Source organism: Marmota marmota, unplaced genomic scaffold (assembly GCF_001458135.2).
Source record: "Marmota marmota marmota unplaced genomic scaffold, marMar, whole genome shotgun sequence".
In the NCBI taxonomy this organism is placed as follows: domain Eukaryota; kingdom Metazoa; phylum Chordata; class Mammalia; order Rodentia; family Sciuridae; genus Marmota; species Marmota marmota.
In genome coordinates, this window is record NW_026000229.1 from 37,871,128 (window position 1) to 37,895,300 (window position 24,173).

At 49.1% G+C, this 24,173-nt stretch overlaps 1 protein-coding gene across 2 annotated transcripts in view; it reads right to left on the reverse strand.

Annotated features, from left to right (window-relative positions):
- Positions 1 to 606: 606 nt before the first annotated feature.
- Positions 607 to 24,173, reverse strand: part of Bahd1 (bromo adjacent homology domain containing 1) — a 26,515-nt gene continuing 2,948 nt past the window's right edge. The window contains exons 2-7 of one of the 2 annotated variants that reach the window (XM_015480827.2): positions 8,209 to 9,651; positions 6,112 to 6,494; positions 5,053 to 5,212; positions 4,535 to 4,611; positions 3,379 to 3,479; positions 607 to 2,883 (exon numbers count right to left, since the gene is read on the reverse strand). In XM_015480827.2, coding sequence (XP_015336313.1) covers positions 2,694 to 2,883; positions 3,379 to 3,479; positions 4,535 to 4,611; positions 5,053 to 5,212; positions 6,112 to 6,494; positions 8,209 to 9,637 — 2,340 coding nt within the window. In that variant the 5' untranslated portion in view covers positions 9,638 to 9,651 and the 3' untranslated portion in view covers positions 607 to 2,693. The remainder of the gene's footprint in view (positions 2,884 to 3,378; positions 3,480 to 4,534; positions 4,612 to 5,052; positions 5,213 to 6,111; positions 6,495 to 8,208; positions 9,652 to 24,173) is intronic. The other variant, XM_015480828.2, reaches the window with a different exon arrangement.

The window sequence follows — 24,173 nt, forward strand, 5'->3', positions numbered from 1 at the left end:
TTGAGCCAACACTAAGGCTTCAGGGCTATGAATGGGCTGAACCAGGGGTCCAGCAAGTCACAAACCCTTGAGCCCATAATGTGGCCTTTATTCCCCAGCAAGCAAGTAGTGCCTGCTGTAAGACACTGAGCCTAGGTCAGTGTCTGCGAGTCAGTCACCCAAGGTGATGAATGGAGTGTTTTCACCAAACATACTTAGGGACCAGCTCCCATGGCATTGACCAGGTGAAGGTTGGTAACCCAAGGATTTCACACAGACCACAAGTCAGGAAGTCAACTTCATGGGGCTAGGGTTGTAGCTTAGTGGCAGAGCGCTTGCTTAGCATGTGTAAGGCACTGGTTCGATACTCAGCACCACATAAAATAAATAAAACAAAGGTATCATGTCCATCTACAACTAAAAACATATTTTTTAAAAAGTCAACTTAAAGTTCCTATTCCTGTCTCCTTGCCACAGTCTCCCTTCCCCCTACTTTCCTGCCCTTGTTGCTTACTGGCCTCAGTGAGCATCCATGCTGCAAAGGGTAATTAAGCGGGACTCCAAAATATGAATGGCGAGTCCTTCCATATTTACCCACCAAAAAATGACAGGACACACAGGCGATGATCCTTTTCTAAATCAATACAATTTCTCAAATTTATTTATTTAATTTCTTAAAGAAGTACTTCTAATCTCTGTCAAAAGGGAGGTGAGGAAAGGTTCCCCCGCTCCCTTGTAAACACTGAAATACAGATCTGGGAAACCAGGATCGACACACACAAAAAGTGCATTTTACAAAATATCAACTAAAATATATTTTACATGGATTATGTTTCCATTGAAATTCTACCAGCTGCATTTTCAGGTTCGAAAAAATATTTCCACATCTAAGAGATTTCAAAAGCATTTAAGTTCTGGGCAGCAGACCCTGCCTCCTAAGAGGAGGGGCCCTGATCTCCTCTCCTATAGATGAGGCTAGGCTCCTTGGCAGCACCCTGGGAATGGGCAGACTCCAAGGCTGGCTCTCTAGGACCCCCACTGCCACTCTGCAAACTCTTTTATTATCCCACCTTCCTATACCCATGCCTTCCTCCAAACAGCTTATTCAATACAAGGAGACCCAAGTCCCTTCCCTTCAGGTTTGGGATCAGCTTCCCAAGCAAAAATTCACCTCTGAAGCCTCCAGGCCACACCCAGCCCAATGACCAATCAGGAAGACCTGTCTTCTAAGATCAGGACAGGGCCCACAGGGGTTGCCAAGGGTGCCCTCAGAATGCACTTCCACCTCCCTCTGCAGCACCTGTCACATTTGTCCTCACCCAGTGCCACCTCCTAGGCTTGCTGGGCCTGTGTCTGCCACTTCCTGAGAGAGGACCCAGGGTCATCTTCCTTGCCCTCATGGAAGTGCTCAGCTAGCAGGTTGCCAGCACCAGGCCCACGCCACACTGCACCTCATTCCCTCTCCTCACCGTGCTCCTCTTTGGTACAAATAGTAAGTAACTGGGTCTCCAGCCCCCTCAAGAGAGCCCAGTTGTCAGGGTCTGGCCTAGTCCAGGCAAGGACCACAGGGAGCTGAGCCTCCTAATCAATCTACTCTAGGGAGCAGCATGAGTGAGAACAGGGCCTCTGGGCAATAGGAACAAACTGAAAATGCAAGTTCTTAGCTCCTAGGTAAGTGGCTGCAGCTCAGCAGGTCTGTGGACTGATACAGTGTTGATTCTCGCTGGGATGTAAATTAGTGCAATCTACAAAAAGACTAGGGTAAAGGGGTGGCAGGGCGAGGGGAGCCACAGCACTCCTTTGGTTTGATTTCAGGTGGGTGTGGCTTGAAGAGTCATGTGTGAAGTTCTGCAAGAGGTTTCCCAGAACCTCCAAGTGTAAGGCAAGAGGAAAAATCTTCAATAAATCAGGTAGCAATTTTCCTTGCCCCCTGCCCCCCACCCTCTCCCAGCACCCATCCACCCTCCCAGGCATGACAAGCCCCACATTGATTAGTTAACTTTCTGGGAATCTAGACCCACTGGGTGGCCTCAAAGGGAGGGGGACAGGAGGCTGACTCCCACAAGTGGACCACACCCGTGAATGCAAGGGCTGGGTCAGCTTGTCCCAGCACCAGTGGCTACTGCAGGGGCAAAGGAGGAAAGCCAGGGAAAGGCCCCGAGTCTAGGAAGAGGAAGTCAATGCTCTGGAAGCCAGACTCTGGCTCTTTATGTCTCAAAAGAACAAACTCAGAGCTGTGCTAGAATCTAGAGCCTGGTCCCAGGCGGATGGGGAAGAAGCGGGTCACAGTGGGTGAGGTAAAGCTGGCTCCTGCTCCCCCTTGGAGGGCCCAGGGGAGGCTACAGAAGGGCCTGCTGGGCCTGATTCCCAAAGGACCTTACACCTTCTCTTTGCCCCAACCCCTACTTGGCCAGGGTCCCTCAGGTTTGGCCCAGCCTCAGGGAAGACTGCTTCTTTGTGAGTCTTCACCCAAGGGACCACAGACAGGTACCTAGGCCAAGATGAGGGCTTGATGAGGGCTCTGATGCTTTTCTTATACCCTGGCCTTCCCTTCCCTCCCATGGGGCCCAGAACCCAGAGGGGCCCCTGCCCTCCCCCCACCAAAGAGAATCAGAGGCCCCTGTGTCCCCTTAACCAAGTGCTGTGCTTCAAGCAGTGCTCCCTGCCCTGAGCCCCACTTGCTCATGGGCAGCCCCAGTATGAGCACAAGGAGGCTACTGGGGGTTCTTGAGGATGCGGCCATGGCGGAAGTCATAGACATGGCGGCAAAGGAACACCAGCTCAGGGTCCGTGTCCTCCGGCACTGTGCGGTGTGGTGGGGTGGAGTAGTCTGCAGACGGGGGCACCAGTGCTGTCTTTCGGCTGGGGAGACCCTCGCCTCGTCGCTTGGCCATGGCACAGAATCTGCAGTTATAGACCATTTGCTATCTTTACCACAGCCACTTTCACAGAAGACCAATTCCTTCCCCACCCTGTCCAGAGAGAGCCAGGACAGGCTCTTCCTGCCTGCCAAGGGGTGGTGCTGCCTCCACCCCTATCCTGAGAACTGTGCTCACTTTGCCACTGCTGGTTCATCTTCTTTATTGCTGGGGAGCCACACCTGTCAGGGCCTCCCTCCCAATCTCCTGCCAACTGTAGATTTTCTCGAAGAGCAGTGCTGACACCCCACACCTCTGCTCCAATCACTTTACCTCAATGGGGCAAGAACTTTTATATCTTCTAAAAAAATCAGATGGTGGAGGCAGGTTGTAAGGAAGAAAGTTCTGGGAGATTAGGCCCAGTAAGTGAGACTGGGCTCAGAAAAGAATGCAATCTCCTTGGGGACCCCATCCAGCCACCCAAATAGCCCTGGGAAGTCTGAAGGGAGAGGCCAACCAGAGAGTACAGGGCACCACCCACCTGCAGTACTCAGCAAAGGTCAGCACATAGCATTTCTCCTCAATGCAGGCTACACTGTTCTGGTCCTGATGTCGCGATGCAAAAACTTCATTCTGCAAAGGCTCAAGGGGAGACAAAGGGAGATTGGTTATCAAGGTTGGAAAGCACCTAACTCCAGGGGCTGGAATTGTGGTTCAGTGGTAAAGTGCTCGCCTAGCACATGTGAGGCTCTGGGTTTGATCCTCAGCACCACATAAAAATAAAATAAAGGTTATTGTGTACACCTACAACTAAAATTTAAAAAAAAGAAGAAGAAAAAAAAGAAAGAAAGCAAGCACCTAACTCCAGGATCAAGGCAGGCATTATCCCTCTGTTGGGACTGTTGACCTAAATGAACTGCAGTAAGGCAGGGGGCTTCCCTGAAAATTCAGTCTAAGTATACCTTACCTACCACTCCTAGGCATTCCTCCTGTATTCCTTCTAAGTTTTATCCTACTCAGGAGTAGCCAGTCCTGATAGTCCCTGTCACTGACATATTGATCCCTGACCACCCATCCCATGCCCAGAGGAGAAAAGTGAAATTGGTCCCTATCCTTTTCAGTTTGATGAAAAATTCTGCAAGGAGGACTGAAGTTCAAGGCCAGCCTCAACAACTTAGTGAGTCACTAAAGCAACTTAGCAAGACTCTATCTCAAAATAAAAAAATAAAAAGAGCTGCAGATGTGGCTTAGTAGTTAAGTACCCTACAAAGGGAAAGGAAATAAAGGTGAGCCTGTACAAATCCCCAGCTTCAAATCACCTCTCTCCATAGAGGTTTTCTGGAGACCAAGGCGGTGGTGGAAAGAGTCTTGCCTCCTATCTCTCATAATGCAGGTGATACTAGGGATGCTGTGCAGCTTCACCTCACCTTTCCTGTTGCCAGGACCCATTTCCCTGTTCCCATTTTGGCACCCCCCTTCCTTGAAGACTCCCTTTCTGTTATTCCCCTGAAACATGAATTACAACAGTGTTGGGAACAAGTTACAAAACCCCAGGTCTTCCCCAGGTTCTCTAGAGTCCAAGGTGGTAAGCTGACACTTGGTTGCTCACAGCTGGCCTTCCCAAACTATGTCTCAATGGTATGACAACCCCTCACTCTGCCACCTCACCATCCCCACACCCCTGCCAGTCAGCTCACCTCATGCATGCTAGGGCTGCGACCTCCTTGTAAGTGCTCAGGTCTGTAATACCACAGGAGGCTCATCATCAGTTCTCCTGGGGGAACAGCAGAAGAGGTCATGGCTGGAGTTGGTAATCCTGATTACATAGATAGGCAGAAAGACTGCCTGCCTACCCTAGAGTTTTATCCAGTCTTAATGCCTGGTCCAAATCCTTCAGGCTCCAGCCACCAGTGTCCCCCAGGCCAAGCATTCAGTGGCCTGGAATGCTGTTGGGTATGGAGGGAGAAGGGAGAGAAGGCACTGACAGGTGAGGCAGGGAGACAGGTGCCCAGGCTCTGGTTGCTGGCCAATTTAACACACTGATCCAACCCAAGTCACAAGGTTGCTGCAGCCTGGGCAGCAGACAGACCCCAGACTCTATGCCAGGAATGGGGGAGATTTCTGGCAGGCCAAACTCTAGACAAGGGTTGACTGGGTGCCTACAGTGCTGGTGAGGGCAGCTGCCCCTTGGGTCCCTAGCCTGAGGGAGGGGTACCTGACTCTGGGTTCTCCCAGAGGGCAGAGATCTTGGCCACATATGGTGTAGACGTCTTTCTTGGGCCTGACTTGAGGAGGACAGTATCCCGGACCCGGATTGTCTCTCCATGTCGTTCTACTGCCTGATAGCTCTTTCGGATGGCTGGTTCCGGCTCATCCTAGGCAACAAACCAATGACACAAACAGGCTTTCAGGGCAACACTTGAGAGTAAGGATGGAAGGAGGGAGAGAATGACATCCTCTCTACAATTTCCTTAGGATAGGCAAATTGTGTTTGCACAGAGTGCTTCTGAGTTGGTTTTCAGGGACAGAATGAGGATGGGGAATTCCCATGCCTAGAGAGGGGCAGAAACAACAGAACAGGGGTGGGAAAGTAGACTGAAGCCTTTGGGGCTGTTCAGACCCCCCATAGCTGGGTCTCTCTGCAAGACCCCCAGCATGGCACAATCTGAATATAAATCCTTAAACCATCATTTTAAGTGGTGGTACTAGATTGTTTAATCTATTACTAAGACTACATTTCCTCATCTATAAAATGGAGATAATTAGAGGACCATGAAGTATATGCCACATAGGATAGTGGTAAGGATTAAAAGGAATAACACATACAAAATACTTAGCTCAATCCTGGCACCAAATTTAACAACTGCCCAATACATTTTGGTTGACATTCTTTTCACTATCTCAAATGTTCTTGTATCACTAATTTCCCTTGATCATCCAAACTTCTCCTTTACATACTTATCCCAAAAGTCTCCAGAAAATCTTCCATCTTACAGTCCAGGACAGAAGAGACAGAGCAAGCAGGGAAAAGACGTAAAGATACCCAGATGGCTGTACCAACCACTGCTATGCCAGACTGCATCTCCCAACCTCCCCAATGCTTGTGATGCAGGATTGGTAGAGGCTGGGGAAATGGGCAGAGCAGCATGATTGGTTCCTGAGGTGTAAGTGAACTAGAGCCCCTCGTCACCTGTCAGAATTGCTAGACCATCTCACTGCAGGTCTTGTATCCCATCAGCCTCTCTTACCCCATCAGCTAACAGTTGGCACTCACCAAGACATACACAGCTTTCTCACAGGCAGCCCCAACAGGCACCCAGCCATTAGTGCGGCGGCGGCGGCGGCGGCGAGGGCGTGGGCGCTGGGCACGAGGCTGCTTGGGGTGGCTGGGCCTTCGGGCAGCCTTGCTCCTCACAGTGTGCCTGCAACCAGAACCTGTGCGCAGACCTGACTTGGAACCACTAGGAGGCTTGGCGCTTTGAGGGCACGCACGGGCCACTGTTTGGGGTTCCGATGTGGGTGTCTGAAGATGGGGAACAGGCTCTGCTGCAGGTGGCACACTGGGCACAGGGCATCCTAGAAGCGGGTGGGCAGGTGAGGCTGGGTGGCCAGCTTCCGGGAGAGGAAATTCCAGCTGGCCCAGGGACCTGCAGCCTTCTAGAAGAAGGAGAGAGTGGATTAGGGCAGGTAATAGCAAGCTGTAACCCCTTATCTGCTTTGGAGCTCCTGTCTTAGTTTCTAAGTGTGCATCCAAAGACCACTGAGGTGGCAGGTGGGGACTGAACTCTTTACAGGGTGCTCATCAGAGTGACTGCTCAAAGGAAAAGGGGGTTTCTTGACCTTACAGAATGGCCAGCAGACATTCCCATTTCCCCTCAAGCTAGAAGGAGAAGGAGCAGAAATGGCTTCATTGGCACTGGCTTGAGATTCTCTAGGGCTCCACAGTGCTCAAGAGCAGCAATTCTGGAGTCAGACAGGCTGGGATATGAGTCCCACACCTGCCACTTAACCAGTCATGTGACCTCAGGCAAGTCACTCTGCCCCTCAGTACAATGTTAGCAGTAGTTATAAATATCATAAAGCATTTTCTGATTGTTTTTCTTATCAATGTATTAGCATTGCAACAATCCTATAATAGGTACTATTACTCCCACTTTACATTTAAGGAAACAGAGTAACTACTGACTTATCCCATGGTCACGGAAAAGAATGTGGAGGAGAACATTTAACTCTGGGCAGTCTGGCTCCAGAACCTCTGCCCAATTATATGTCGTGAGAATTCCTATATGTAAAACATTTAGAATGGCAGTGTGTGTATGTTTACTGGAGGTCTTGTTATTAGGGTGAAGGGTAAGGGTCTAGACTTGAGGAATGGCATGAAAGAGATGAAAAAGCCCAAGCAGGCTTCTTTCATTTCTTAGCACTCCAACTCATGCTAGAACCTGACACAACCAGTCTGGCCAGAGCCAAGTGGTCTATAAAGTTGTTTTATAGACCCCTGCAAGAAGGGGCGTGGGGGGAGAGGAGAGCTCTGAGAAGGTCCAGCCCTCACCTCCCTACCAGCTGGGCAGCCTGGCTGATCAAGATGGCTCTAGGTCACTTCAGTTCCACCCAGGAAGTGAAGAGGCAGCCTGGAGGCAGATGATAATACCCCCCACTAGCCTGGGGTGTCTCATCAGCTGGGGCATGAGCTTCTAAGGTACTTGGGTCTTGCTAGGAAGGCAGACACCAAAATTTTGGCCCTGATAATACTATAACCATGCCAGGGAAACTCTGCTAGTCTATTCTTGGGATGTGCCTATCCCATCCACATCTTGCTAGGTGATGCCATGTCTGGGCACCTCTTCTCTTTCAAGGTCTGTATGGCCAGGACAAAGCTGTCTTACCATAGCTAGCACCAATTCCTCCCGAACCTGGAACCCACTTACTTTACCATGATTGCTGGATTTGGCCAGTGTACAGATGGTCTGAACTCCAAGCAAATAATTCTAACTTTCCTCAAGGAGAGGTAGGGGGAAAGACCTGGGAATAGGTAAACCCTAATTTTAATACCTAAGGGTCTAAGAATAGAAATCCCAAAAAGGAAGGAGAACAGGTCCTTCTATACCCTCCACCAATGTAATGCTGTCAGGCCAAGATACCTTCATTAATAGCCTGGACAGAGTAGGCCACAAGAGCTAAATATGGGGTTCTTTTCATGGGAATGCTCCTAGGCTTGGGGCAGACTAGGTGAGTCCTCCTTTTTCAAAGCTTTCTGCCTTCTAGGTAGTAATTAGATCCAAAGAAGCCCCTGCCTGGAACCACAGCTCAGCCTCCTGGGATGGCACATCCTAGAGACTGCCCAGCATATCCCGCCTCCCAAAGGGCTTACCTGCTGCAAAAGGCATTTTGTAGGGGCAGCCACCACAGGTAGTGCCAATGTGGGTAAGAGACAGGGGCAACACTCCACAAACGCTGTAGCCATTCACTCCAGTGTCCTCGCTGGAGCAGTATCGAGATGAGCTCCAGGGAGGGTGCTGGAAAGGGGTGCCTGAGGGCATTGAGCTAGGGGCCAAGAGAAGCCCCTCACTAGGGGAAGCCACTGGAGAGAGCTTGCCTTCAGGGAGCATGGGGCAGGCAGAGTAGCTCCCACACTGCAGTCCATCCTGGCCACAGTACAGGTAGAAGCTGCCTAGTGCAGTGAGCTCAGGTCCTCCACATAGGCCATTATAGTCAGCGGGGTTGCCAGGCATTGGCAGGGGTGACAGCTGAGGTGCAGGGAAAGAGGGCTGATGCAGTTCCTGCTTGGGGGCAGGTGATTCCTCGCCTGGGCGCCCAGGTTCAGGCTTCAGGGCAGCCTGACCACCCATCAGCAGAGGCAGGTGGGAGCGCAGCCCCAAGGGGCTCTCCAGAGCCTTGCTAAGGGGCTGATAAGGAGGTTGTGCACACGGCCCACGAGGAGTGGCAGATGGCCATGGCTCATCAGGGTGTCCCTGCCAGCCTGGTGGGCCTGCAGGATCCCCCGAGCTGGGCCCCTGCCGGGGCTTGGGATAGTTCTTGCCATTGACCTTGGCCCACTTTGGCCGTAGGACCTTGGGTGCCAGGGGCTCAGTGGAACGCCCATCTGCTTCTGCATGGGCACGAGGAGGTCGAAGGGGTAGCTCCCGCTCCTGGCTCAACTTTAGGAAAGCGGCTGCATTCAGGCTAGCCAGTCTCTTGGGAGCTGGATCTCCATCTCTGCGGGTACTTTCATCTGATGCTGGCTCTGGGGATAAGTCTGGACTTCCCTCTCCTAGGTCTCCCAGCCGAGGCCTCTTCTTGGAGGAGGACCAGCCCCCTGTGGCCCGGTCACGGTCCCGGCTACGGTGGGGGTCTCCCCCTCGACTGCGGCGGGTGCCCGCCAGGCTGCTGGTGTCTTCTCGCTCCAACAGTAGGTTATTGAGGGCCTCTGCATTGAGGGAGGCCAGACGTCTCTTGCGGGGTTGGGCAAGACCAGGGTCCTCACTGGATGGAGCAGGACTGGGGGCCTTGGGCAAGTCAGGGGGCAGATCATCAGCCTCATCTGCACTTCGTGGACCAGCCACATTTTCCAGGCGAGTCAGCAGCACTTTGCAGGCCTTGGGCTTCTCAGGAACCAATGAGCGCTTACGCAGTGGGTAGTTCTTGCGGCGTCCTGTGAGGTGCCCAGGACTCTCAGGTATGCCTGGCTCTGCACCCTCAGCCCCTTGTTCCATACTGTTGTCTTCCATCTGCAGGGGCTCCTGGTGCCCAGTGGGGCCTGAACTCAGCACAGGAAGGGACTTCCTTCGAGTGTGTGTCATGGAGTCCCTCCAACCTGCAGGACATAAGGCAGGCAATGAGAGGAGCCTGCCCTGGCCTGCCCCTGCCTGCTTTCTCTCCCACTGCAGCCCATCCAGATTCACCTGTGGTAATCTGTCCCACCCCTACTCTGTCTCCAACCTGGATTTTCCTAGAACCTGCTCCCCACTTCCAGGTACAAAGATCCAGTGGGAACAAGCAAACAATATCCGTGCAAGGACTGGTTTTTCCCATTATACTTTCAGTTTAGGTTCCCTATGAACTAAGGCCCTGAAGAGCCCAAGGAACACCAAGACTCCAGAGCCAGGGGACAGGATGAAACAGAAGCAAAAAATCGACCTCTCTATCTGCTCTCCTCGCACTAATTACACACTGCAGGATAGGGGCTCAGGTGGTAGGAGCCCATCTATTCCTTCAAATTATTACCAAAGCATTACCTGCCCCTCCTCCAACTCAGATAGTGAGGGATTCTTCCTGCTGGGCTATAGTGTAGAGGAGGCCAAGTCCAGGCCCTGAGGATTCTGACATAAACCAGGAATACCATAATTGGATCTTGCTAGAAAAGCCTTAAGAAGGGTGAGGCCTAACTTTGAGGAGCCCATGACTAGGGAGGTCTCAGCCAGTCCTAGAAGCCAGAACCATTTCAGTTCAGATTCCAGAGAAGGGCAGCCCAAAGAGTGCCACTGACAGAGGAAGGGTATCATCAACACTAGGATCAGCACACTCCTTGAGGAGAAGAATTAACACAGGAGACAAAGTGGGGCTGCCCTATAGTCTTGCCCTGTCCCTTGGTTCTCCCTCTTGGTAGGCAATCTGCCAGATAGCAGGCAGGAGGGGGGGGAGGTGAAATCTCAGGGCTCCTGAGAGATGCCCACAACCAGGGAAGATCCCATAACTTAGCTTAGCTTGGCAAAACACCCCTGGACATACACTTGGGGCAGCCTGAGCCCCAGTTCTGAGTAAAAAAGGCCAGGGGCAGCTTGTACAAATGAGGCAATGCAGAACTGCAGGGGGGTGGGGGCTGGTGGTCAGAACTGCAGGGAGCTGGGTGGTCAGAGCCTACTGCTGTTCACTTCCTATTTACTCTCCAACCCAAAGCACAGAGGCTGCCAAGTGAGGTGCCAGACAATGCTTCCCCCACCCCCAGGCACCCCTTGACCCCTCCCCACCCAGCAGGCCTGGGCTTTTCAGCTTAGTCTCCCCATTGCTATTGTTATTCACACTAACAGAGCTGGGAGCAGTCCCTGCTGGGCCAGGATTTAACCCTGAAAGTCCCAAGCCTGGGGACTCCCCAGTCCTTCCCACTTCCACCTCACTTCAGTGGCCTTGGGCCAATGGTGGGGGCATCTTCTCTCCAGAGACATGTTGCACTAATTGAGGAAAACCTGACTGAAAGCAGTGTGGACAACCTTCACCCCTGAGAGAGGACTTGGAAAACTGGAAAGAAGAGACAGAGTGCCATGTTTTGCTCTGGCCATGTGTGGGGACCTACCACTGTCCAGAGTCTGGGCCCCAGGCAAGAAAGAGTCACAGAAGGCAAGTTCATTCATTCCTGAGGCATAGAAAGAGCAAGCTCCTAAAAATCCCCAGCATTTGCTACACTCAATAAGACTCTTTCCTGTCATCAGATCAGGGTAAGCCCTGCCCTTGACCACTCAGCATACTTATTAGCAATGCCTCCTTTCACTCTCAAAAGCACCCCCGGTTGCTTAAGACCCAGGGGCCTTTTTAAAAATCAGGACACCCTATGCTGGAGGTGAGGAGCAAGCAAGCAGAAGCAGCAGCAGCAGATCTTATTTTCAAGGAAAGCTGAGGTCCAGCCTCTTTACCTGCAAGGGGCCTAAAGATGGAGGTCGAGTGAACAGAACTGGCAGTGAAGCAGGGGCTAAAGCCCTTCAACAGGTCCTATTTCCAAACAGGCTGGACCTGAAAATGGCTGGGGGATAAGGCTGAGGTCACCTGGGCCTGTGGCCTTTGAGGACATGGACATCAAATACAGAGCAAGGAGTGGGTGGCTGGGAAAGAGAGTCAGTCAGTACAGGCCAGGCTTGAGGAAGAACTCTTAGAAGGGGAGAAATGACTGGCCTGTTCCTCAGCAGTTTGCTGGGTATATGATCACCAGGTCCAGGAATACCTGTCCCCTGTCAAAGGCTTCCTCTCAGCACACAAAAGGTCCCAAGCAGGGAAAGGTGGGAAGGAGAGACAGTGCCCATTATCTATTTTCCATTATCCACTTTCAAGAGCCTGTCCCCTAAGAAGTGTTCCCTGTAGAGAACATTGCTCTTTAACCTCCCATTCAATGCTCCAGTCCCTGAGGGACACCCCAGGGGACAGACATCTGGGAAGCCTCTAAATCACAGGGTGAAAGTCCCATTTCCAAATCAAGCACAGGAGCCTCCTGCTAGCCTCCTCTGAATCTGACTGCTCAGCATGCAGTCATGGGTGAAAACAGCCATGGCCATCAAAGCATATTGCAAAACAACTCCTAACTTTCATGTGGTGCCTCAGGCGGGAGAAGTCACTATCCTGAGGAGAAGCTGGGGTCTCTGCTATACTCCAACACCAGGAAAGAGAAGAAGAGGAGGGCGAATATGAGTCATGCTTTGATGTGCCTATGAGAATCTCAGCTGCAGCTTTTCCCTGAAGTGGGGCTGGGTGGAGGGGCTCTGGACCTGTCAGGGCCCCTCTAACCTGTAGGTAATGGCTCACTTGGGCTTGATGGGGGAAGAAGATCCCAGGAAAGCAGTAAGATCAGATCCTATTCCAGTCCTATGAATCCTCCTGCTGCCCAGAATACTTCTACTAGATGACCCAGGAATTTTCTGTCACTGCCAATGGACAAGGCCAGAACTCAGCTTGCACTGAGTTCCCTTAGCACTGTCTTCTACCCTTTCACCCAGGCACAGGTAATCCAGGCCCCTTTGAGGAAAGTTCCTAGGAGGGACTCCCCAGGGTATATCACCTCTCACCTAGATGGTATTAAGCAAGCTCTCACTGGAGAAAACCAGTCTGTCTTTGGTTCTGAACAGCTGCTATGAAGAATAGTGGTTGGTCAGTCAGTCTCCGGGCCCCAAATGCAGAGAACCATAGGTTGAATCCAGAATCCCCACAAATGTACTTGAAAGTCAACAAACAGGCCATCTCTACCTGAGGTACACTAGTTTTAGAAGTCATCCCCACAGATGCAGAATAGGTGAGATGTCCTGTTTCTTCTTCTCAAGCTGCAGCAGCACCACACACACCACTACTACTAACGCAGGTAGACATATGCAAGAAGCTGTGTGTCTAACTGAATGAAGGCTCAGGCAAGGGAAGCCAGAGGTCTGAAGCACTGCTGAGGGGAGGGTGGAGGCCTAATGGTCACAGCGCAGATCACTCTCACAAGCAGAGGCTGTATAAGAAGGACAAGTTCATCAGCCTTGGCCCTTGCTCTTCCCTTATATACCTGGCTCTGGGCTACACTTAGCAACACCATTTTCAGGGTCTCAAGACTGGGGTTCTTACCTACCACACTTAAAATTCTGCTTTATTTTTAATGGAGAGGGAGTGTTCTTGATTAAGAACAGACCAGATGTCACCTTTGTGAGACCAGGAAGGGTACTGCCCCAGCAACTTCATTCCAATTAGAGCTGAAGCCAACTGGGCTGAATTAAGCATTGCCCTTCTTCACATTCACTCTTGGTATAACCTCTCCTACTGTGAAAGGAGTAACACTTGTCAGACATACCAAGTTTCTTGAATCTTCTATCAAAAAAGAAAAGCAGCAAGAGCACAAAGATAGGCACTCCTTTTCATTTAAATTTAGTTGATATTACTTTATGGAAAACAGAGCTGAAGCTGCTGTTCTTATAATATAGCCAGTAAAGGTGTTGGTAGCCCTCGAGTCTCTTCAAAGTAAAAAGCAGAAAGCACCAAAGCTCTGAGGTAGGCAGACTTGGATTTAAATGCTGGCTCTAGGGCTGGAAGTGTGGCTCAGTGGTAGAGTGCTTGCCTAGTATGTGTAAGGCTCTGGGATTCATCCCCAGCATGGTAAAAATATAAACATAAAAATAAATCCTTGCTCTTCCCTTCATGATCAACTTACTTTACTTCTCTGAACTTCAGATTCCTCATCTAAAATGGAAACACACCAATCTTACTTCAGGATGGTAATGAGGATGGTCAATCACTGTGCAGGAGGCTAGCAGAGAGCTGGAGTCAGCAGGAGCCCAGGGCAGCTTCAACAGGGAAAACAGTCCCTTGTGCTGCTAAAACTCAAAAACCCAGCCTGCACCTGAAATCTGCTCTGCTACTTATTCCAACAGGAACACCCAAGTATCCAACCTGAAGTAAGATGGCAACACTGCTTCCTTTTCCTTGCAGAGCCAGAATGGAGTGAAGTGTGGGGGGCTCCACTTACAACACAGAAGATGGGCAGGAGCAGACCCTGAACTACAGCTCACTCTGAAGGTGAATTCCTCAGAGAGCAAGGACAAGGCCAGACCCAGCTTGGTGTTAGAAGGTATGTTTCTGCCTGCTCCAGCATCTAAGGCTTCAGTGCAAGTGCCCAGTTTCAGCATTTCAGAGCTCCTGAAAGCAGTGACCTTGCCCACCAGCCCCACCTCCTTGGTATCTATTCACCATTACTTGCTGCAGGCCCTCAATTCACCCTGTAACCAAGCTGGATCCTAGAAAAACCTGGTCAGGAAGCATGATGTACAATCAAAGGGAACTGGCCTGGCCTTAGGGATTGAACCCAGGTGTGGGGAGCCATTCTCACGTGTGACTGGGTGACTCCCGGTTTGGGTCTGAGGCTTCTGGCTGTGTCGGAATTTTCCCCGGCCCTCTCCTGATGAGAGAACCCGTCCGTGTGGGGGTGTGACTGACCACTGACCCCGGGGGCCCAATCACTGACCCTGACCTTGGAGTGCGGCCCCCCCTCAACCTTCATTGGATGGAATTATCCCCTGAATTTCTTGTTCCCCAATAAAAGGCTACTCCCTGGCGTGCTCCCTCTCTCTCTCCTGCTAGCCCTGAGTAATACTTGCTGTCCTACCAGTGGTTCGAGGTTGGAGCCAGAGAGGGGAGCCGTCTCGTCTCGGACCTGGTCATAGAAAAAGGTAACTGATTCTGTGTGTTTTATTTCGATCTCTTCTAGCTAACTTTTATGCCAAGAACCTCATTAATGAAACCATTGCGCTGGCCACATGGTGGACCCAGGGTCTCCCACATGCTAGGGAAGTGCTCTCAATAATAAGCTATACTCCCAGCCTGCACAGGCTTGTTTTTGAGTGCCTTCAGGTCTGGTGACCATCTAAGGAGGGGGGCTTACCCCCCAACGCCTGAAGGCACCAATCCTATTTATGGTCTGTCAGACTACCTGCTCCTCACATGTCATAGTGGAAGCCCAGAGAGGCAGGAGCACCCAAGCAGGCAAGGTTCAACCCTATCCCATAAAGGATAGGTCTGTGCATCCTACACCTTTGGCTACTCCTGTACACTCTTGACAAGCCCAGCAAGGGAGCCCAGACACAGAGGCTCAGGGTTGTACCCAAACGTCCAGAACCTCCATTTACTTCTTGATCCAGAGCTAAAGCCAGATATTCCCAATCCTGTAATCATAAAGGCAACCGATCCCACTGGGGAGTGGGAGTTCTAACTTAGGCTACGGATCCCTCATTGTATGTGAGAAAGCAAAGTTTAGGAAGGTAATAAGAGCAGAGTTGACAGACTCTTCTCACAGGGTTATGAACTGCCAATGCCCTAGTCTTAAGTCAGGGTCCCTTCCTATAGGTAGAGACAAGAGGGCACCTCTTCAATCTACACATTGTTATATAACACAGATCAGCCAGGGCAGTAGACAGAGAACACTGGTATTTTAGTCACACCAGTGTTCCACTTTAAGAAACTCTGACAAATTGGAAGGTAAATCATGTGCAATACAAACTAGTCTTCAGGAATTTTCTTTTAAGGTCTAAGTCCCTACCTCAGGCAATCTGCCTTCCCCTATCTCTTCCCAGTGTATAGCTCCTGTGATCATGAGGTTGACTATATCTGCAGGCACTAGCTCAGCTAAGCCAGAGCATCCACAACTCATACCCAAGACCCAGCACCTCTTGTGACCTTTGCTCATTCAGCCAACATTTGCTGGCCTCCACAACAGACGTGAGACCCACAGTGGATTAGAAGCCACTCATCTTGGTCAAGGGATTGAACTCTGAGCCTTGGTTTTCTTGTCCACACAGCAAGATTGTTGTGATGATTAAGCTAAATCAGAATGTGTGCAGAGTGCCTAGTATACAGTAGGTGCTCAATTTCTTTTTCCCCTTCCCCTACATGTACCAGGATAAGGGTTAAAAAAAAAAAAAAAAGACTGAGAAACTGGAGCATAGGCTTGTAGAAGATAGGGCAAGAAGTGTGACAAGGCTGTGATGGAGGGTTCAGAGCTTGACGAAAGAGTTTTGCAGGAGGAACATCTGTGCTGGGACTTCATTCAAATGTTTACTGAGGGCCTACCTCAAGCCAGGTGGACTGTGGGACAAAAGCCCAGCAGGACAGAGGAAGGGGCAACAGACAAAGGCTAAAGTCTTGCAGCAGCAGATGAATGCAGCTTTTCCTAGCCTCACTCACCCCTGTGGGCTCCACAGAGGATTATTCTAAACTGAGGGAAAAGGAACTCCAGGCTAAGGCTCCTTCAGACTCTTCCACCCAGATGCCACACTGCCCAGGCTGGGTCAGAAGCAAATCCTTGCCTGGGGCAGGACCCATTTGCTCTGAGTAGAAAACAGTATGGGAGAAATAAAACAGAAATGCAGCCAGGCACAGTAACGCGCCGGCCTGTAATCCCAGTGGCTGGGGAGGCTGAGACAGGAGGATCGTGAATTCAAAGCCAGCCTCAAGCAACAGCAAGGTACCTCAAGCAACAGCGAGGTACTACACAACTCAGTGAGACCTTGTTTCTAAACAAAATACAAAATAAGGCTGGGGATGTGGCTCAATGGTTGAGTGTGCCTGAGTTCAATCCCCAGTACCACACACCACACACACACACACACACACACACACACACACACACACACACACACACACACACACACACACAAAAATCAGGAACGGGAATAGGGTACCCCAAGGCTCAGCATCATGGCCTCAGCAAAATAGGAGGAAACCTCATGCTACCAGTACACCAATACACCATCCTTCAAAAACCTGCCAACAACTCACCAACTCGCTCTATATACTTGCCTAGCAGCAAAAGGATATGTGTTGATTCAACTACCAGGACAGTGCTGGGGATGTGACTCTGTGGCAAAACACTTACCTAGCATGTGTGAGGCCCTGGATTCAATCCCTAGTGCAAACAAACAAACAAACAAACAAAAACCAATAAAGCCCACAATCACTAGGACACTCCAGGAACCAAAAGTTTAGTTTTCTAAGATGGCTTGCTGAGACTCCTAAACAGAAAAACTGGCTGCCCAGCCCAAGATGGGGGCTCTCCCCCAGATCTTCCCAACAGAACACTAACCTCCTAAATGAGTCAAACATGAAAAACAAGATCCAAGATCAGGCTTTCCCAGCACTTTACTAGCAGGAGCAAATCACAAGGCAGACCCCACCAAAGTGAGGTGACCTAACAGATTACCTCTTACTTAATTTACTAGTGCCACCTACAACGGGATGCAAACTCTGAAGACAGATAAGTTCTGCCCTCCTTACCACTAAATCTCATCCACAGGCTTAATAAGAACTTATTGCATGGATGAAGATCTGGCTGCCTACCAGGTTGATTCCTTATCCAAAATGCTTAGAACTACAAGTTCTTCAGATTTTTTGAGTTTTTTAAAAAATATTATTTTAGATATTGATGAATCTTTATTTTATTCTTTATATGAGGTGCTGAGAATTGAACCCAATGCCTCACACATATTTGACAAGCACTATGCCACTGAGCCACAACTCCAGTCCTGAGTTTTTTGTTTTTTTTTTAATATGTGCATAGACCACTTGAGCATCCCTAATCTGAAAACCTACACTCTGAAATACTTCCAAATCTAAAACTTTTGAGCACCACCTGAGAATTTCAAAATGTTTGCATCAGGGATGCTCAACCTGTATAACATTTCTAAACTAGAATAATGGTACTACTTGGGAGTCTAAGACAAGAGTCCTCTAACCCCCATCCCAGGAGTCCACTGTGCCTCTTCAACTTAATCCATGAGGGTTACCTAATCTAATATAATAGGGTTACTTTGGATAGTTCTTATTTACACAGCAAAACTTTCTTTCACTCCCATCCTTTTCTTTCTCCTAACTTGCCCAGTTACTCAGGAAAATACTCCACTTGTTACCCCAAACCATTAAATGAGTAAGTATAGTGCTAGACACACTTGTGTCTAGACAAAGAATTTTACATATGTGAAGGGAAAATCAGCAACAAAGAACCAGAGTTAGTGCTGTCAGTCCCAAGTCCGTCCTCTAACTGTGCAGAACAGTCTGTTGTAACTGGACAACTAACTTGTTAGGTACTTGCTATGTACCCAGCACCACCCTCAGCACATCACATTCACCATCTCATCTATGGTAGGGATGTAGCTCAGTGGTAAAGTGCTTGCCTAGCAAGTGCTGAGGCCCTGGGTTCAATCCCCAGTACTGCTCCCCACACACACACACCAAAACACTTCATCTATGCTCACTACAGCCTATGACATAGTAGTTTTTTACCATCTCAGTAGTTTTTACCAGTTTGTCCTCTAGTCAAAGATAAACAGGTACAAAGAATTAAAAGAACTTGCCACAACTGCTGTGGTGAAGGAAGGCAAAGTGGGACATCCAGGTAGGTGTCTGTCCCAAAGCCCACATTCCCACTTGCTGTCTCTATCTAGAGCCTCACAGGATAACTGCTGTTTGGCTGACCAACATTCAAGATAACTTGTACATTCAACTTTTTTTCTCTCTTTTGCTTTAATTATTGCCATTATAACATATTATTAATTTTTCCTGAATTTTCAGCAAGAAGAAATTGAAGGTGTAACTATTTACATAAATCATCTGTGGGAAACAGAAATATAATTTTAAAAATTGTTTCTACAGAAAAGATTGCTCAAAATTCCCAATGAAGTCTTACATGCACTTTTGAAACAAGCCAATTTAACGTCCTAAAAAGCAGTAATGGCTCCAAACATATGAGTCTATAAACTTCCCCAAGAATCTATACATGTCTCCTGTTCCAGATGAAATCCTCTTCCTCCAGCTCAGACTGCAATGAAGAGTAAAACCTGGTCATCATACTCTAGACAGCCACTTTAATGTGCAGAGAGACACAGTCACTGCACTTGAGCTACCTCTTTGGGACAAATAAATCCCAATACTTTGAATTTTTTCTAAAGATCACTTCTTGTAACCATTTCACCATTTTTAGAATTCTTTTCTACAGTCTGTCCAAACTGTGAGTCCCTGCAGGCACAAAGCAGGGGACACTTCTCACTACTAAGGAGGGCCCAGCCAACACTGACCATAGACGAAACATGACTCCATCCTTTATTCTAGCACACTTGTCAGATCTCTTGGCATAAAGTGGCATCCTAATGATAACTTTCCCATGATTCCTACAAAGATCCTCTGAAAACCAAGAATTCACTTCTAAACCACACAGGAATGTAATTAACAATGAAGTTACCCCCAAACTTTAGTCAAGCAGCTACAGATGGAAAGGATCTAAGTATGGGTCATCCCTCTCCTCTGAAGGAGTAATGAACTGGATGGAGGCAGAGAGCCTGTGAGATCTTTGGGGTCAGAAGAAAGGCAGAAAGACACCAGATCCAATCCCCTTACCCATGGGGGGTCAAACATCTCCCCTCCCCAGCCTACTGGGAAAGGAATTGGGGCAAGAAGAATTAGACTCAAGTCCCTGCCTGGCTAAGAAGTCACTTATTTTTTCATTAGATAACTTGGTCGCAGTTCCTTAGAACAAGTTCCAAATTCCAGGCTGAGACACAAACCCTGATAGATCAGGCCTGTAGGATCCCAAGGACAATGCTATTTTAGTGTGTAGGACACTGAATTGGGTGAATAACCATCCTTGCATATATATTCCACTGGGGAAAGTAGAATCTCATGAGCACCTCCCAGGACACAACACCAAGGCCTGGATGTGATAACAGCCTGAGGCCTGCTTACCAAACCCACAGTCCTGTTTTTGGACTGTCACCTGGGGCAAGAACCCACAGCCCCCACTGGAACCCAAGGGCAGGAAAGTACTTGGTGGTATGGAGAGCCTGAAGCTAACTGGCCTGAGTAGGTTGTCTGCAGCCCACTGCTGCTCTGTTCCTCCATCTCCCTTTTAGTCATTTTACTGCTCATCAGTGGCAATACCAAGAAGTGGGCTTGGGAACCATGAAGGAGCTGAAATTCAAACCAGTCTATTTTACTCCAGTTAGATACTTATAAAATAAGGCAGGATTTCTCATCCAGGACCTCCCATGCCCTGTCCTGGGGAGGTCTAAGGAGTTGCAAAAGTGCGAGCTCCAGGCACATCAAGTGTCTATGCTTCCAATCTTTGTGCATCTTAACTACACATGGTATTTTCCATTTCTTCAGCATTAAAAGGCACTTCAACCTTTAGCTGACCCATCAAGTCAAGGCCAGGAGACCTGCAGAACAGGAGTGCTAGGGTTGCTCTCAGAACCAAAGCACAATCTCCTTGTCCCTCCAAGGTCCCCAGCACAATGTCAAGTTCACGAAGGAAGTGATCTTTGCCAGACTATGCTAGCAAATTCCCATAAATACTTGGGCAGGGGTAATACTGCTTATGTAAAATGCTTCCCCATTGAGAGATGCTGCTTTATTTACATTCTTCACAACCCATTCATAAAAAGAAGGCCCTTTAATGTCCAGGCTGTTCATATAATGCTCCATAAATCCAGCAGCTTCGGCTGGCAGCCTTAGTTCAACACAGGCTACTTCTCAACTCCAGTGATTCTTTTTTCCTTAAGTTTTTTTTTTTTTTTTTCTTTTTTTTCCCCCTGAACAATTCACCTTGTGATAGGGTGCTGAGGCCAGATGTTGCTAAAGCAGGGCCAAGAGGAATAAGAACATATAAAGTGAACACACATAAGTCCTCTTGGATGCTAGGACAGAGAGGTGGTGAGAAACAAAAATAAATTATTTGCAAATCCCCACAGAACTCCAATTTGAAGTACGTATACTGGGAGGTTGAATTCCTTCCAGGTCTACTGAAATTTCCTTAATGGATAGCAAATGCTCCCCAACTCATACCTCTGATTATCAGAGAAGGTATGGTACACTTTTTCAAACTCAAATGGAAAAGAGAGAAGAGGGTTCTTGCTGTTTTTTAATTTGCATTGCTGATGAATAACTGAACAAGAATTTCCTCTCCTTCTGGACATAAGTGCTCCAAGAGCTGCTGGCTCCAAGAGGGGCACAATTTGCTCAGGGTGAAGAAACTCAGACAATCCCCATGAAGCTAGGACCATGATCTAGGAAACACAAAATAGCATGAGCAGATGAGGAGAATGCCCAGGAGAGGCCTTCTTCCTCCTGCTACAGTGGAAGGAGAGTAAAGCGGTAGGATTTTTTTTTTTTTTTAATTAATTGACAGGGAGTGGGTCTGCATTGTCATGGCAACTGTGAGGGGTGGTCTTCTCACTTAGAAAGGAAATGCTGGTCCACTCATCATCAAACTGGAGCAAAAAAGGAGATTGGGGGGGAAAGGGATGGATGAAGAATGTTTTTTCACTGTTTAATCTCAAACAAGTCACCAGACCTTTTTTCCATTTCCTCCATGGTCCACCACAATTGATGGTGAACACAAATTCTGAAAGAGAGCTGAGAGAGCTGGGACCAGAGCTTTCCTTTCTGATAGGTGTAAGGTGGGGTTGATCGTGCCTCCAACATTAGTGATGATCCCCCAAACACCTCCTACAAAATGAACCCTAGAAGTCCTATCCCTGAGCCATAGCCAGGGTTACTTTTCTTTTCTGCTCTCAAAATTGTATTTTTTCCTCATTTACACCCGGATTGAGAAGAGATAAAACATATGGATTCGTTTAGCCTGGACAACAAGGAAAATTGCATAAGAACAGCAAAGCCGGGTTACAGAGAACTATCTGTTGGGGTAGGAGGAAAACAGGATTACAGCTCTTTTCCAATTCATGTCTATATGGTGTCATGTGAGCAATCCACAGGACTGACTCTTCACTAGCAGAAATACCAGAAAAAGATAAATTTCCCACTCTAGAGCCCCCTATACATGCCCTATCTATTTTCCTTTCACAGAAAAGATCAGAACCCCCCCCCCAAGGACTCCATATTGAACATTTCTTGACAAAGTGGAGGGAAGGTTTCCCTTCTGTTCCCAACTCAGCAGCCAACTGCACTTATTCATTCAACAAAAACTATGTGCACAGCATCCTATGAGAAACACTGGAATATGCACACACATACACAGAAAGGTTTAATATTCAAATTATTCCTATCCTTAATAAATGTTCAACCGATAAAACTACTCAAGAAGATACCATGTTAGAAAATCTTCTGAGCTCTGAGGCAGATGACTACTTTGGCCTAAGAAAAGCAAGACTACAGACAAGTGAGAGGAAAGGAGAGGGTGGGAGCTGCAAGAACAAAGGTACAGGAATGAAAAGTGCAGGGCATAGTTAGGGAAGAGTTTTAAGAATAGTGTTTAGGATCAGACTGCAGGAAAAGGAGAGTCATGGCAATTTTGTAGGTAATGAAATGACTTAAGAAAGGGATGCTTTAGGAAGAATGATCTGGTAGCTGTGTACAGACTGGATCAGAAGTGCCAAAGGAAGCAGGAGAGAAAAGGAAGCCCTGACAATAAAAGGCCTGACATGAGGACAGTCAGGATACAGAAAAGAAAAAAGGGAGTAAGATATTAAAAAGAGAACCTCATTGCTGGTTCAACTTCCCAGAGCCAGCCCTCCTAAGCATGGATCTGATTGGCATGAGTCTTTTACCAGGTAAGTGCCCTATTAATGAGGGAAATGCTATTCTATTTTGGCAACTTCCCTTCACATTTCAGCAGCCAAACAGCGCACCCCAAACTGCTACCAAAACAAAACAAAACAAACAAAAAAACCAGACATAGCCCTACAGAAGGCACACAGGACTTGAGATTCTTCAGCCTTCTCTGGGTTTTAGACACACAATTAAGTTCTCTCTGGACAAACTTTAGTCTCCCTTTTCCACAAGTATCAACTCTGCCCAGACTAGGGTTTAGACCCTCCTGTGGGGAGGATGGGGTAGTCATGAATTAACTTCATGCCCTCCTACCCCTCTGGCATAGCTGACAGGTAGCTTTCTCAGTTTGTGCTTACAGCCAACTCCAGGTGTGTTCCTAACTAGCCCCACTGAGGTATAACTCTGAACACATTCTCAAAGTGCAGGATGTAAACAGCCTGAGTCTCCCTGTCACTGCAACCCCAAATCCCCAAACCCTTAGGTGTGGAATCACATGATCTCTTAGTAGGTTTTTTAAAAAGGAATAAATAGCATTCAGCCTAGCTGCTCACTGGTGGGGTTAGAGACACTCACAGCTCAAGCCAGTGGTTCCCAAGTGTCCTCCAACTGGCCAAGGACTGTGGTATCCCTCCAAGGCCCTTTTCTCCTTTTTGTGGAAAGGCAGGGAATGTTTCAGGTAGCTCAAAGAAACAAAAACCTTATTTTATTTCATCTTTAAATTTCTGCCTCGATTTATAAGCTCAGCTTGTCATTTCCTTAAGTGGGTGCCTTCTTGGCTAAAGAAAAGTGCTAAAGAGAGTTGTGAAGGGATCACCGGTGTGCTAGTTCTAGTCCTAGTCCCAATCCAACTAGGCTTCTGAGCTCTTAAAACTGCCGACAAATGGGCAACTGAGAGACATCCCAGGTGGAGTTAAACCTCTGCCCATAGAGTGTGCCCGGGTATACTTGGCTAGCTGAAAATTCTTCATAGCTGACAGGCTCTAGAGCGATTCATCGGACTGTCATCTGGGTGTCCCCCAAGCTGGGTCGCCACCGGCCAGGGCGCTCGGGGCACACACTCCCACCCCTGCCCCTCCGCCTTGGCCAAGTCGACCCCACTCTTCCCAGAGCCTCGAGGAGATCAGAGGCTGGAGACTAAAGTCAATGCCACAGCTCCTCCAGGCGGGAGCCCTGGCCCCCGCAGTCCCTGGGGCAGAGTCCGGTCGCGTCGCCTGCCCCTTGGGGTGGATGCCCTGGACATGCTCCCCTCCCCGACGCCACTACCTGCGCCCGCTCGGGTGCCGCCTTTGTCCGGCGCTTTACTGCCGAGCGGGCCCCTCGGGCCCGACCTGACCCGGCCCCCGGCCCCAGAGGAGAGGCGGCGGGGCGGGCAGGGCACGGCCAGGCTGGGCCGCGAGCACAGGGTCCCGCTGTCACTTGGAGGCGGTCTGACAACTTCGATTCCCCCCGCCCCACCTCGGACTCGGCCGCCGCCCCGCACGGTCCCCGCCGGGCCTCCCGCGGCCCACACTCGCTATTCGAACCGGTCCCCTTCCGTCTTCGGCGCCTCCCTTCCTT